This window comes from Scyliorhinus torazame, chromosome 1 (assembly GCF_047496885.1).
Source record: "Scyliorhinus torazame isolate Kashiwa2021f chromosome 1, sScyTor2.1, whole genome shotgun sequence".
NCBI lineage: Eukaryota > Metazoa > Chordata > Chondrichthyes > Carcharhiniformes > Scyliorhinidae > Scyliorhinus > Scyliorhinus torazame.
Genome location: NC_092707.1, coordinates 429312 through 445643, shown reverse-complemented (window position 1 = coordinate 445643; position 16332 = coordinate 429312). Strand labels below are relative to the sequence as shown.

The following is a 16332-nucleotide window of genomic DNA, read 5'->3' as shown; positions in this document are numbered from 1 at the left end:
CATGTTGCAGATGTATAGAACCTTAGTTCGGCCACACTTGGAGTATAGTGTTCAATTCTGGTCGCCACACTACCAGAAGGATGTGGAGGCTTTAGAGAGGGTGCAGAAGAGATTTACCAGAATGTTGCCTGGTATGGAGGGCATTAGCTATGAGGAGCGGTTGAATAAACTCGGTTTGTTCTCACTGGAACGAAGGAGGTTGAGGGGCGACCTGATAGAGGTATACAAAATTATGAGGGGCATAGACAGAGTGGATAGTCAGAGGCTTTTCCCCAGGGTAGAGGGGTCAATTACTAGGGGGCATAGGTTTAAGGTGAGAGGGGCAAGGTTTAGAGTAGATGTACGAGGCAAGTTTTTTACGCAGAGGGTAGTGGGTAGCGGTTCATTCGTTGCCGCAGCGTCTGCATGGTCTCGCCAATGTACCACGCTTCAGGACATCCTTTCCTGTAGCGTAGGAGGTAGACAACATTGGCCGAGTCGCACGAATATGTACCACGTGCCTGGTGGGTGGTGGTGGCGATGAACGGGCATCGTGCGACAATCACCAGGCAGGAATGTTCCCTTCCAGTCGGGGAACACATCAGCAGTCAAGGGCATTCAGCCTCTGATCTCAGGGTAAGCGTTCTCCAAGGCGGCCTTCAGGACCCCCGACAACGCAGAATCGCCGAGCAGAAACTTATAGCCAAGTTCCGCACATGAGTGTGGCCTCAACCAGGACCTGGGATTCATGTCGCATTACATTCATCCCCCACCATCTGGCCTGCGAAATCCTACCAACTGTCCTGGCTTGAGACAATTCACACCTCTTTAACCTGGGGTTACCCCTATCTCTGGATCTGTAAACGCTCACATTCTAAGCATTGTCTGGCATCTTTGAATTTGTCTATGTATACATTTCTGGAACATACCTCTTCATTCACCTGAGGAAGGAGCAGTGCTCCGAAAGCTAGTGACATCGAAACAAACCTGTTGGACTTTAACCTGGTGTTGTAAGACTTCGTACTGTACAAAAGTATGAGGGGCATAGACAGAGTGGATAGTCAGAGGCTTTTCCCCAGGGTAGAGGGGTCAATTACTAGGGGGCATAGGTTTAAGGTGCGAGGGGCAAGGTTGAGAGGAGATGTACGAGGCAAGTTTTTTACACAGAGGGTAGTGGGTGCCTGGAACTCGCTGCCGGAGGAGGTGGTGGAAGCAGGGACGATAGTGACGTTTAAGGGGCATCTTGACAAATACATGAATCGGATGGGAATAGAAGGATACGGACCCAGGAAGTGTAGAAGATTGTAGTTTAGACGGGCGGCATGGTCGGCACGGGCTTGGAGGGCCGAAGGGCCTGTTCCTGTGCTGTACATTTCTTTGTTCTTTGTTCTTTTGTGTCTGCGTGGGTTTCCTCTGGGTGCTCCGGTTTCCTACCACAGCCCAAACATAATGATAATGATCTTTATTGTCGCAAGTAGGCTTACATTAACACTGTAATGAAGTTACTGTGAAAATCCCCTAGTCGCCACATTCCGGCACCTGTTCGGGTACACATAGGGAGGATTCAGAATGTCCAACTCACCTAACCTGCACGTCTTTCGGGACTGTGTGAGGAAACCGGAGCACCCGGAGGAAACTCACGCAGACATGGGGAGAAAGTGCAGACTCCGCACAGACAATGACCCAAGCAGGAATCGAACATGGGACCCTGGCGCTGTGAAGCAACAATGCTAGCCACTGGGCTAACGTGCCAATACGTTTGTGGGTTAGGTGAATTGGCCAGGCTAAATTGGCTCTAGGTGGGGTTACAGAGATAGTGTGGGATTTGGGCTGGGTGCTCTTTTGGAGGGTCGGTGTAGACTCTACGAGTCGAACGGCCTCCTTCTGCACAGTAGGGATTCTATCATATTAATACTGTGGCTACCAGAGCAGGTCAAAGGCTAGGAATCCTAGTAACTCACCTCCTGACCTCCCCCAAAGCCTGTCCACCATCTACAAGGCACAAGTCAGGTGTGTAGCTCTCCACTTGCCTGGATGAGCGCAGCTCCAACAACACTCAAGAAGCTCAACACCATCCAGGGCAAACGCTGGCCTAACTGGTGACGGCCATATCTTTAAGTGGGTCATGAAATAATAATGGCAACTCACTTCAAAATCCATGTCATTTAACGTAAAGCAATTGGCATCTCATTAGGACAAATATATCAAAAAGTTTGATTTTTCTATTCTGCGTATAGAAGCGGAGATACTCACTGTATCGACACGTGCTGACATTCAGCACCCCGGACTCTCTGCAGGGACAGAAGCCTTCATTCGGGGGATACCCTGTCCCATTCGCAAACATCGTCTTCGGAGCAACATATCGGAAAGAAGGGATGTCAAAGGTCCAGCCCGATTGCTGATAAACTAGGTCCAAAGATCTGTTTAATGAAAAAAACATTCTAGTAAGTTTGCCACTAACTTTCTACATTCAGGAAATTGGAAATTTTCCTCAAAATGGCCCCGTGCAAACTCTCAAAAGAACAAATGTAATGTGAATGGAAATATCCAACATAAATAGCCCATCAGGGTCGAGGATTCTCACTTTACATCAACATTTCTCCTCCCAAGTGCATAACCTCTCACTTTCCCACATTGTATTCCATCTGCCACTCCCTTGCCCATTCTCCGAGCCTGACCAAGTCCTTCTGCAGCCCCCGTTTCCTCAATACTACCTGTCCATCCACAGATCTTTGTATAATCTGCAAATGTAGCAACAGTGCCTTCAGTTCCTTCTTCCAGATGACTAATGTATATTGTGAAAAGTTGTGGTCCCAACACCGCCCCCTGAGGCACACCACTAGTCACCGGCTGCCACCCTGAAAAATACCCCTTTATCCCCACTCTCTGCCTTCTCCCAGTCAGCCAATCCTCTATCCATGCCAGGATCTTACCCTGAACACCATGGGCTCTTAACTTATTTAACAGTCTCCTATGCGGCACCTTGTCAAAGGCCTTCTGGAAATCTAAGTAAATCACGTCCACTGGTTCTCCTTTGTCCAACTTCCTTGTTACTTCCTCAAAGAACTCCAACATATTTCCAGGCAGCACGGTAGCATTGTGGATAGCACAATTGCTTCACAGCTCCAGGGTCCCAGGTTCAATTCCTGGTTTGGATCACTGTCTGTGCGGAGTCTGCACATTCTCCCCGTGTGTGCGTGGGTTTCCTCCGGGTGCTCCGGTTTCCTCCCACAGTCCAAAGATGTGCAGGTTAGGTGGATTGGCCATGATAAATTGCCCTTAAGTGCCCAAAATTGCCCTTAGTGTTGGGTGGGGTTACTGGGTTATAGGCATGGGGTGGAGGTGTGGGCTTGGGTGCGGTGCTCTTTCCAGGGCTCGTGCAGACTCGATGGGCCAAATGGGCTCCTTCTGCACTGTAAATTCTATGATTCTATGATTTGTCAGACATGACCTCCCCTTGACGAAGCCGTGCTGACTCAGTCCTATTTTACCATGCACTTCCAAGTACTCCACAATCTCATCTTTAATAAAGGACTCTAAAATCTTACCAATGACCGAAGTCAGGCTAACTGGCCTATAATTTCCTGTCTTCTGCCTCCCTCCCTTCTTAAACAGCGGTGTTACATTAGCCACTTTCCAGTCCTCTGGGACCCTTCCTGCCTCCAGTGATTCCTGAAAGATCATCATCAATGCCTCCACAATCCCCTCAGCTATCTCGGTTAGAACCCTGGGGTGTAGTCCATAAGACCATAAGACACTGGAGCAGAATTAGGCCACTCGGCCCATCGAGGCTGCTCCGCCGTTCAATCCTGGCTGATATAGTCCATCCGGTCCAGGTGACTTACCCACCTTCAGACCTTTCAGTTTCCCCAGAGTCTTCTCCTTAGTAATGGTCACTGCACTCACCTCTGCCCCCTGGTTCTCCTGGAGCTCTGGCATCCCACTGGTGTCTTCCACCATGAAGACTGATGCAAAGTAACTATTCAGTTCCTCTGCCATTTCTTTGTTTCCTGTTGTTACTTCTCCAGCCACATTTTTCAGTGGTCCAATATCTATGCCAACCTTTGCCAAAACCCTCAGCACTTCCTTGTGCCGTATCCCTCTATACCCATCCTATCCATGTGTTTGTCAAGATGCCTTTTGAATGCCATAAATGTATCTGTTTCCACAACCTCCCCTGGCAACGCATTCCAGGCACTCACCACCCTCTGTGTAAAAAAACCTGCCTCGCATATCTCCTCTAAACCTTGCCCCACGGACCTGAAACCTTTGCCCCCTGGTGACTGACCCCTCCACCCTGGGAAAGAGTGCCTGCCCATTCACTCTATCCATGCCCCTCATAATCTTGTAAACCTCTATCAGGTCACCCCTCAACCTCCATCTTTCTAATGAAAACAGTCCGAATCTATTCAGCCTCTCCACACAGCTAACACCCTCCAGACCCGGCAACATCCTGGTAAACCTCTTCTGATCCAGTGTGATTTCACCTTTTGTACCAGTCTGCCATGAGGCACCTTGTCAAACACTTTACTGAAGTCCACGTAAACAACATCCACCGTCCTCCCCTCATCAATCACCTTTGTCACCTCCTCAAAAAACTCAATCAAGTTAGTGAGGCACAACCTCCCCTTCACAAATCCATGCTGTTTATCGCGAATTAGTCCATTTGTTTCCAAATGGGTATAAATCCTGTCCCTGAGAATTCTCTCCAATAATTTACCGATGTGAGGCTCACCGGCCTATAGTTTCCAGGATTATCCCTGCTACCTTTCTTAAACAGCGGTACCACATTAGCTATTCTCCAGTCCTCTGGGATCTCACCTGTCGCCAATGAGGATACAAAGATGTCAGTCAAGGCCCCAGAAATTTCCTCCCTTGCTTCTACATACATGAATAGGATGGGAATAGAGGGATACGGACCCTGGAAGTGCAGAAGATTGTAGTTTAGTCGGGCAGCATGGTCGGCACGGGCTTGGAGGGCCGAAGGGCCTGTTCCTGTGCTGTACATTTCTTTGTTCTTTGTTGTTCTTTGCTCCCTCAGTATTCTGGGGTAAATCCCATCCGGCCAAGGAAACTTATCTACCTGAATATATTTTTAAAACACTCAATACAGCCTCCTTTTCGATGTTAACGTGACCCAGAGTGTCCACACACCCGACCCAAGAATCACCTTCCACAAAGTCCCTTTCTTTGGTGAACACTGATGCAAAGTATTCATTTAGTACCTCGCCCATTTCCTCTGGCTCAACACATAGATTCCCCCCACTGTGCTTAAGTGGTCCAATCCTTTCCCAGGCCACTCAGGAATACGGAGGGAACCGACATGGAACATAGAACATTACAGCGCAGTACAGACCCTTCGGCCCTCGATGTTGCCCCGACCTGTGAAACCACTTTAAAGCCCATCTACACTATTCCCTTATCGTCCATATATCTATTCAATAACCATTTGAATGTCCTTAGTGTTGGCGAGTCCACTACTGTTGCAGGCAGGGCATTCCACACCCTTACTACTCTCTGAGTAAAGAACCTACCTCTGACATCTGTCCTATATCTATCTCCCCTCAATTTAAAGCTATGTCCCCCCCGTGCTAGACATCACCATCCGAGGAAGAAGGCTCTCACTGTCCATCCTATCCAATCCTGTGATAAAAGAACAAAGAACAAAGAAATGTACAGCACAGGAACAGGCCCTTCGGCCCTCCAAGCCCGTGCCGACCATGCTGCCCGACTAAACTACAATCTTCTACACTTCCTGGGTCCGTATCCCTCTATTCCCATCCTATTCATGTATTTGTCAAGATGCCCCTTAAATGTCACTATCGTCCCTGCTTCCACCACCTCCTCCGGTAGCGAGTTCCAGTCACCCACTACCCTCTGTGTAAAAAACTTGCCTCGTACATCTACTCTAAACCTTGCCCCTCTCACCTTAAACCTATGCCCTCTAGTAATTGACCCCTCTACCCCGGGGAAAAGCCTCTGACTACCCACTCTGTCTATGCCCCTTATAATTTTGTAGACCTCTATCAGGTCGCCCCTCAACCTCCTTCGTTCCAATGAACCGAGTTTATTCAACCGTTCCTCATAGCTAATGCCCTCCATACCAGGCAACATTCTGGTAAATCTCTTCTGCACCCTCTCTAAAGCCGCCACATCCTTCTGGTAGTGTGGCAACCAGAATTGAACACGATACTCCAAGTGTGGCCTAACTAAGGTTCTATACAGCTGCAACATGACTTGCCAATTCTTATATTCAATGCCCCGGCCAATGAAGGCAAGCATGCCGTATGGCTTCTTGACTACCTTCTCCACCTGTGTCGCCCCTTTCAGTGACCTGTGGACCTGTACTCCTAGATCTCTTTGACTTTCAATACTCTTGAGGGTTCTACCATTCACTGTATATTCCCTACCTGCATTAGACCTTCCAAAATGCATTACCTCACATTTGTCCGGATTAAACTCCATCTGCCATCTTTCCACCCAAGTCTCCAAGCAATCTAAATCCTGCTGTATCCTCTGACAGTCCTCATCGCTATCCGCAATTCCATCAACCTTTGTGTCGTCTGCAAACTTACTAATCAGACCTGTTACATTTTCCTCCAAATCATTTATATATACTACAAGCAGCAAAGGTCCCAGCACTGATCCCTGTGGAACACCACTGGTCACAGCCCTCCAATTAGAAAAGCATCCTTCCATTGCTACTCTCTGCCTTCTATGACCTAGCCAGTTCTGTATCCACCTTGCCAGCTCACCCCTGATCCCGTGTAACTTCACCTTTTGTACTAGTCTACCATGAGGGACCTTGTCAAAGGCTTTACTGAAGTCCATATAGACAACATCCACTGCCCTACCTGCATCAATCATCTTAGTGACCTCCTCGAAAAACTCTATCAAGTTAGTGAGACACGACCTCACCTTCACAAAACCATGCTGCCTCTCACTAATACGTCCATTTGCTTCCAAATGGGAGTAGATCCTGTCTTGAAGAATGCTCTCCAGTAATTTCCCTACCACTGAAGTAAGGCTCACCGGCCTGTAGTTCCCTGGATTATCCTTGCGACCCTTCTTAAACAGAGGAACAACATTGGCTATTCTCCAGTCCTCCGGGACATCACCTGAAGACAGTGAGGATCCAAAGGTTTCTGTCAAGGCCTCAGCAATTTCCTCTCCAGCCTCCTTCAGTATTCTGGGGTAGATCCCATCAGGCCCTGGGGACTTATATACCTTAATATTTTTTAAGACACCCAACACCTCGTCTTTTTGGATCTCAATGTGACCCAGGCTATCTACACCCCCTTCTCCAGACTCAACATCTACCAATTTCTTCTCTTTGGTGAATACTGATGCAAAGTATTCATTTACTACCTCGCCCATTTCCTCTTGCTCCACACATAGATTCCCTTGCCTATCCTTCAGTGGGCCAACCCTTTCCCTGGCTACCCTCTTGCTTTTTATGTACGTGTAAAAAGCCTTGGGATTTTCCTTAACCCTATTTGCCAATGACTTTTCGTGACCCCTTCTAGCCCTCCTGACTCCTTGCTTAAGTTCCTTCCTACTTTCCTTATATTCCACACAGGCTTCATCTGTTCCCAGCCTTTTAGCCCTGACAATTGCCTCCTTTTGTCCAGGAACCATGGTTGACAAGAGAGGTTGAATGTCTTGTTAAGAGGAAAAAGGAGACTTATGTAAGGCTGAGGAAACAAGGTTCAGACAGGGCATTGGAGGGTTACAAGATAGCCAGGAGGAAACTGAAGAAAGGGATTAGGAGAGCTAAGAGAGGGCATGAACAATCTTTGGCGGGTAGGATCAAGGAAAACCCCAAGGCCTTTTACACATATGTGAGAAATATGAGAATGACTAGAGCGAGGGTAGGTCCGATCAAGGACAGTAGCGGGAGATTGTGTATTGAGTCTGAAGAGATAAGAGAGGTCTTGAACGAGTATTTTTCTTCTGTATTTACAAATGAGAGGGGCGATATTGTTGGAGAGGACAGTGTGAAACAGATTGGTAAGCTCGAGGAAATACTTGTTAGGAAGGAAGATGTGTTGGGCATTTTGAAAAACTTGAGGATAGCCAAGGCCCCCGGGCCTGACGGGATATATCCAAGGATTCTATGGGAAGCAAGAGATGAAATTGCAGAGCCGTTGGCAATGATCTTTTCGTCCTCACTGTCAACAGGGGTGGTATCAGGGGATTGGAGAGTGGAATGTTGTGCCCCTGTTCAAAAAAGGGACTAGGGATAATCCTGGGAATTACAGGCCAGTTAGTCTTACTTCGGTGGTAGGCAAAGTAATGGAAAGGATACTGAAGGATAGGATTTCTGAGCATCTGGAAAGACACTGCTTGATTAGGGATAGTCAGCACGGATTTGTGAGGGGTAGGTCTTGCCTTACAAATCTTATTGAATTCTTTGAGGAGGTGACCAAGCATGTGGATGAAGGTAAAGCAGTGGATGTAGTGTACATGGATTTTAGTAAGGCATTTGATAAGGTTCCCCATGGTAAGCTTCTGCAGAAAGTAAGGAGGCATGGGATAGTGGGAAATTTGGCCAGTTGGATAACGAACTGGCTAACCGATAGAAGTCAGAGAGTGGTGGTGGATGGCAAATATTCAGCCTGGATCCCAGTTACCAGTGGCGTACCGCAGGGATCAGTTCTGGGTCCTCTGCTGTTTGTGATTTTCATTAATGACTTCGATGAAGGGTGGGTCAGTAAATTTGCAGACAATACGAAGATTGGTGGAGCTGTGGATAGTAAGGAGGGCTGTTGTCGGCTGCAAAGAGACATAGATCGGATGCAGAGCTGGGCTGAGAAGTGGCAGATGGAGTTTAACCCTGAAAAGTGTGAGGTTGTCCATTTTGGAAGGACAAATATGAATGCAGAATACAGAGTTAACGGTAGCATTCTTGGCAATGTGGAGGAGCAGAGAGATCTTGGGGTCTATGTTCATACATCTTTGAAAGTTGCCACTCAAGTGGATAGAGCTGTGAAGAAGTCCTATGGTGTGCTCGCGTTCATTAACAGAGGGATTGAATTTAATAGCCGTGAGGTGATGATGCAGCTGTACAAAACTTTGGTAAGGCCACATTTGGAGTACTGTGTACAGTTCTGGTCGCCTCATTTTAGGAAGGATGTGGAAGCTTTGGAAAAGATGCAAAGAAGATTTACCAGGATGTTGCCTGGAATGGAGAGTAGGTCTTATGAGGAAAGGTTGAGGGTGCTAGGCCTTTTCTCATTAGAACGGAGAAGGATGAGGGGCGCCTTGATAGAGGTTTAGAAGATGATCAGGGGAATAGATAGAGTAGACAGTCAGAGACTTTTTCCCCGGGTGGAACAAACCATTACAAGGGGACATAAATTTAAGGTGAAAGGTGGAAGATATAGGAGGGATATCAGAGGTAGGTTCTTTACCCAGAGAGTAGTGGGGGCATGGAATGCACTGCCTGTGGAAGTAGTTGAGTCGGAAACATTAGGGACCTTCAAGCAGCTATTGGATAGGTACATGGATTACGGTAAAATGATATCGTGTAGATTTATTTTTTCTTAAGGGCAGCACGGTAGCATTGTGGATAGCACAATTGCTTCACAGCTCCAGGGTCCCAGGTTCGATTCCGGCTTGGGTCACTGTCTGTGCGGAGTCTGCACGTCCTCCCCGTGTCTGCGTGGGTTTCCTCCGGGTGCTCCGGTTTCCTCCCACAGTCCAAAGATGTGCAGGGTAGGTGGATTGGCCATGGTAAATTGCCCTTAGTATCCAAAATTGCCCTTGGTGTTGGGGGGAGGTGTTAAGTTTGGGTAGGGTGCTCTTTCCAAGAGCCGGTGCAGACTCAGGGAGCCACATGGCCTCCTTCTGCACTGTAAATTCAATGATAATCTAGGACAAAGGTTCGGCACAACATCGTGGGCCGAAGGGCCAGTTCTGTGCTGTATTATCTATGTTCTATGTCCTATGTTTTTCTTTTTGACGAGGCCTACAATATCTCTCGTTATCCAAGGTTCCCGAAAATTGACGTATTTATCCTTCTTCCTCACAGGAACATGCCGGTCCTGAATTCCTTTCAACTGACACTTGAAAGCCTCCCACATGTCAGATGTTGATTTGCCATCAAACATCCGCCCCCAATCTATGTTCTTCAGTTCCCGACTAATATTGTTATAATTAGCCTTCCCCCAATTTAGCACATTCATCCTAGGACCACTCTTATCCTTGTCCACCAGCACTTTAAAACTTACTGAATTGTGGTCACTGTTCCCGAAATGCTCCCCTACTGAAACATCTACCACCTGGCCGGGCTCATTCCCCAATACCAGGTCCAGTACCGCCCCTTCCCTAGTTGGACTGTCTACATATTGTTTTAAGAAGCCCTCCTGGATGCTCCTTACAAACTCCGCCCCGTCTAAGCACCTGGCACTAAGTGAGTCCCAGTCAATATTGGGGAAGTTGAAGTCTCCCATCACCACAGCCCTGTTGTTTTTACTCTTTTCCAAAATCTGTCTACCTATATGCTCCTCTATCTCCCGCTGGCTGTTGGGAGGCCTGTAGTAAACCCCCAACATAGTGACTGCACCCTTCTTATTCCTGATCTCTACCCATATAGCCTCACTGCCCTCTGAGGTGTCCTCCCGCAGTACAGCTGTGATATTCTGCCTAACTCGTAGCGCAACTCCACCTCCCCTTTTACATCCCCCTCTATCCTGCCTGAAACATCTAAATCCTGGAACGTTTAGCTGTCAATGCTGCCCTTCCCTCAACCAGGTCTCTGTAATGGCAACAACATCATAGTTCCAAGTACTAATCCAAGCTCTAAGTTCATCTGCCTTACCCGTAATACTTCTTGCATTAAAACATATGCACTTCAGGCCACCAGACCCGCTGTGTTCAGCAACTTCTCCCTGTCTGCTCTGCCTCAGAGCCACACTGTCCCTATTCCCTAGTTCTCCCTCAATGTTCTTAGTTCCATCCAACCATCAGACTCACCATGGACTACTCTCCAGAATTGGTTGCATTCTTCGACACACTCATCTCCATCAAGGATGGTCACCTCAGCATTTTGCTTTACCGCAAACCCACAGATAACCTCACGATGCTCCACTTCTCCAGCTTCCACCCTAAACACATTAAAGAAGCCATCCCCTATGGACAAGCTCTCCGTATACACAGGATCTGCTCAGACAAGGAGGAGCGTAACAGACATATACAGACGCTGAAAGATGCCCTCGTACGAAAGGGATATGGCGTCAACTCATCGATCGACAGTTCCAACGCGCCACAGCAAAAAACCGCACCGACCTCCTCAGAAGACAAGCATGGGACACAACTGACAGAATACCCTTCGTCGTCCAGTACTTCACCGGAGCGGAGAAACTACGACATCTTCTTCGCAGCCTTTAACATGTCATCGATGAAGACGAACATCTTGCCAAGGTCATCCCCACACCCCCACTACTTGCCTTCAAACAACCGCGCAAACTCAAACAAACCATTGTTTGCAGCAAACTACCCTGCCTTCAGAACAGTGACCACGACACCACACAACCCTGCCCTGGCAATCTCTGCAAGACGTGCCAGATCATCGACATGGATACCACCATTACACGTGAGAACACCACCCACCAGGTACGCGGTACATACTCGTGCGACTCGGCCAACGTTGTCTACCTCATACGTTGCAGGGATGGATGTCCCGAAGCGTGGTACATTGCCGAGACCATGCAGACACTGCGACAACAAATGAACGGACATCGCGCGACAATCACCAGGCAGGAATGTTCCCTTCCAGTCGGGGAACACTTCAGCAGTCAAGGACATTCAGCCTCTGATCTCCGGGTAAGCGTTCTCCAAGGCGGCCTTCAGGACGCGCGACAACGCAGAATCGCCGAGCAGAAACTTATAGCCAAGTTCCGCACACATGAGTGTGGCCTCAACCGGGACCTGGGATTCATGTCGCATTACATTCATCCCCCACCATCTGGCCTGCGAAATCCTACCAACTGAACTGTCCTGGCTTGACACAATTCACACCTCTTTAACCTGGGGTTACCCCTCCCTCTGGATCTATAAAGATTTAATTACCTGCAAATGCTCGCATTCAAAGTATCGTCTTGCATCTTTGAATCTGTCTATATATATGTTTCTGGACCCTACCTCTTCATTCACCTAAGGAAGGAGCAGTGCTCCGAAAGCTAGTGATTTGAAACAACCTGGTGTTGTAAGACTTGTTACTGTGCTTGTCCTTTTAGATGGTAGTGGTCGTGGGTTTGGAAGGTGCTGCCTAAGCAACTTTGGTGAGTTCCTGCCGTGCATCTAGTAGATGGTACACAGCTGCCACAGTTCGTCGGTGGTGCAGGATTTGAACGTTTGTGGAAGGGGGAGCATTCAAGCGGCTGCTTTGTCCTGGATGGTGTTGAGTTCTTGAGTGTTGTTGGAGCTGCACTCATCCAAGCAAGTGGAGAGTATTCCATTTCACTCCTGACTTGTGCCTTGCAGATGGTGGACAGCTTTGTGTGTGTGTGTGTGTGTGTGTGTGTGTGGTGGTGGTGGTGGTGGTGCGGGGGGGGGGGGGAAACAGGAGGTGAGTTACTCACTGTAGGATTCCTAACCTGAGACCCTCTCTGGCAGCCACCTGAGCTGAGGGACCAGCAATGATCCTTGTGGTTCTTCATTAGCTAGTCTGACAAGTTTAAACTGCCCCATTTTATTTATTTAACAAACAAATGCGAAGTCTCCAAGTCAACAGTTTCTTCCGGCGCTGCTGTGTTGAATGCAGATCGGCCTCCGCTGAGTCGGTGGATTGGACATTCTTCCATGATACGGTGCACAGTTTTCTCTCTGCCACAAGCAGATAGGGGGCTGGCACTAATGCCCCATTTGTGGAGGGTGGCGAAGCAGGGACTGTAGCCGGTCCTGTATCTGTTAAGGGTGGATCACTCTTTCCTTGGACGGTTGAAACCAGGCAGCTGTCAGTTTGTCCAATTTACACCCAATCTCTGCTCCGTCATGAATAATAAATCGCCACAACCCCAGGAGTCCTTATCTTGTGTGTTAGTCTTTTATATGACACTTTATCAAGCTCCCTTTGGAAGTCCATGTACACTCCATCTACGCTTCTAGTTATATCCTCAAAATGTCGAATAAATTTGCCCAGCATTAGTTCTCTTCTGTAAAACTATTTTGACTTTTTTGATCATGACGTAATTAATTGTATTGCTAAATTTACTGAATTAGGAATAAATTACATTTTCCCAAGACTGATGTCAGTCCAACTGTTCCGTGATTCTGAGTGACCTCAGACCCTTTCTTGAATGTTGCGAATGGAGGAATTTGAAGATTTTGGGGTGAATTCTCCGTGTAAGAGACGATGTTCTCACCAAAGCTGAATTGTAGCCAGTTTACAAACGCCCTGGGAACGCAAACTGACCGATAAGCAAATCAGCGTTCCACACCACGCAAATCTATCCATGGCATGGAATACGAGGGATTCTCAGGGAATTCTGCTATTGGGCAGCCCGATAGCGAGGTTCATGGCCAACCACCCCATTCCGGAACTGCAAATCAGCCCCAAAACCACAACACCCCCACCACCACCACACGGTGCACCAGCAGCCCCTCCAACCCTGGATTGCCTGGACCCACAAGTCGAGGGGTGACCCGCCCCATCCCCCCTGGAACCTTGTAACAGGGCCCTCCTCCAAAAGGGACCTCTGTATTAGGGTGACCCTCTATAGACACCTCTGGGTCCTAAAGGGAGGCCCCTATTGCAGGGGTCCATAAGGGGTGGTTTCATTTTCATTTTTCTTTTCATTTCCTCCTATTACAGCAGCCCTGGGCGGCGGGGGGGGGGGGTTCCCCTGATTACAGCGATCCCTGGTGGAGGGGAGGGGTCTGTTAGAGATGGTCTGGGCAGGTGGTCCGGGGAGAGGTGTGCCGGAGCAGCGGGTTCCGGGCCCCTAAATGGATGCAAATGAGTCATTAAGACCAATTTGCATGTATTTACACGCTCTTGCTGGTGTGGGGTTTGAACCTCGCTCCTGCCCCCTCGGGAGGGGGGCATCGCGTTCGGAACGGCGCCGTACAGCAGAAGAGGCGAGTGATTTGTGACAATTTCAGGCGGAATAGAAAGGCAACCGTGATGTCCTGGTGGGGTCCCCCTATTACAGGGGCCCCGGGGTACGAGCCGGGCCACCCCTATACTTGGGGGACTGGTCGCGAGAGCTCAGTCTAAGGGGCAGCGTGGGAAAGAACAACAGAGAACAAAGAAATGTACAGCACAGGAACAGGCCCTTCGGCCCTCCAAGCCTAGTGCCGACCATGCTGCCCGACTAAACTACAATCTTCTACACTTCCTGGGTCCGTATCCCTCTATTCCCATCCTATTCATGTAAAGGTCTGGAATACCGGAAATATAGGGTCTATACGGTAAGGTAATAAAGTCTTCAAAAATAGAATAGATTAATGCCAGAGAAGTAAAGAGATGGCAAAGCACCTCAGCTGGAATGTGTGTCCGGTGTCATGGATGTTGCCGGTGTCCTAGACGACCATATGAGCAGGGGTGCTGCCCGCTGGAGAGATTCGATCTCCAGGTTTGAGAGCTGAAGGATGGCGGGGGTCACTGTGATGTATCGGTGAAGTTGAGCTACGTCGATCGCAAAGAACAAAGAACAAAGAAATGTACAGCACAGGAACAGGCCCTTCGGCCCTCCAAGCCTGGGCCGACCATGCTGCCCGACTAAACTACAATCTTCTACACTTCCTGGGTCCGTATCCCTCTATTCCCATCCTATTCATGTATTTGTCAAGATGCCCCTTAAATGTCCCTATCGTCCCTGCTTCCACCACCTCCTCCGGCAGCGAGTTCCAGGCACCCACTACCCTCTGTGTAAAAAAACTTCCCTCGCACATCTCCTCTAAACCTTGCCACTCGCCGTCCAGTCCATCACACAAACCTGCCTCCCATCCATTGACTCCATTTACACCTCCCGCTGCCTGGGGAAAGCGGGCAGTATAATCAAAGACCCCTCCCACCCGGCTTACTCACTCTTCCAACTTCTTCCATCGGGCAGGAGATACAGAAATCTGAGAACACGCACGAACAAACCCAAAAACAGCTTCTTCCCCACTGTCACCAGACTCCTAAATGACCCTCTTATAGACTGACCTCATTAACACTACACCCTGTATGCTTCACCCGATGCCAGTGCTTATGTAGTTACATTGTGTACCTTGTGTTGCCCTATTATGTATTTTCTTTTATTCCCTTTTCTTCCCATGTACTTAATGATCTGTTAAGCTGCTCGCAGAAAAATACTTTTCACTGTACCTCGGTACACGTGACAATAAACAAATCCAATCCAAGATTGACTAGCTCCCGTATCTCTTAAAATTGTGACTTCTTTACCTGCTCCTCCTGATAAACATGAGTAAACTTTACCCACACAAGTAAATTCTTTAAAGACATCTGGCACCTTCTTAACAATTACTTCTTGAACAGGCTGTACAATCGTTTGCACCTCCTTCGCTTCCCTTGGGCTTTCCTTTACCACTTTAACAAACCCCACTGCCTTATCCTGTTTTACCACATCAGCCTTCCCAGTGCTTTTCTTCAACCACCAACACTGTGACTTTACATGGCCTAGTTTATTACAGTGAAAACAGTTGAACCTTTTCATGTCTCTTCCACCCTCCTGGATTTCTTTTTTAATCTGAGGTACACTCTCCTTATTATCTCCCATCAGATCACCTTTACCTTTGCCACTTGAGTATTTCTCATGTCCCCAGGTTCTATCCCTCACAGGCTGAAACTGATGTCAAAAACCAAGCTTTGATTTATGAATTAATTCATAATCATCTGCCATTTCTGCTGCTAACCTCACAGTTTTAACCCTCTGCTCTTCCACATGAGTTCTCACTACATCAGGAATTGAATTTTTAAACTCCTCCAAAAGTATAATTTCTCTGAGAGCTTCGTACGTTTGGTCTATTTTCAAAGTCCTTATCCACCTATCAAAATTACTCTGTTTGAGCCTTTCAAACTCCATGTATGTTTGACCAAATTCTTTCCTTAAATTTCTAAACCTTTGTCTGTCGGCTTCAGGCACTCGTTCATATGCACCTAAGATGGATTTTTTTCACCTCCTCACACGATTCCTCTGGTAGTGATGCAAACACTTCACTCGCTCTATCTACCAGCTTTGTTTGAATCAGTAATACCCACATGTCCTGTGGCCATTTCATTTGTTTGGCTACCTTCGCAAATGAAATGAAAAAGGCTTCCACCCCCTTCTCGTCAAACCTTGGCAATGCTTGGACATATTTAAATAGATCCCCACCAAGCCTTCGACTATGACGCTCTTTCTC

General features: G+C 48.0%; 1 protein-coding gene across 6 annotated transcripts in view; it reads right to left on the bottom strand.

Annotated features, from left to right (window-relative positions):
- Positions 1-16332, bottom strand: part of scarb1 (scavenger receptor class B, member 1) — a 505970-nt gene that overhangs the window by 395224 nt on the left and 94414 nt on the right. For all 6 annotated transcript variants that reach the window (XM_072509698.1, XM_072509951.1, XM_072509860.1 and 3 more), the window contains exon 7: positions 2233-2399. In XM_072509698.1, the coding sequence (XP_072365799.1) occupies positions 2233-2399 (167 nt within the window). The remainder of the gene's footprint in view (positions 1-2232; positions 2400-16332) is intronic.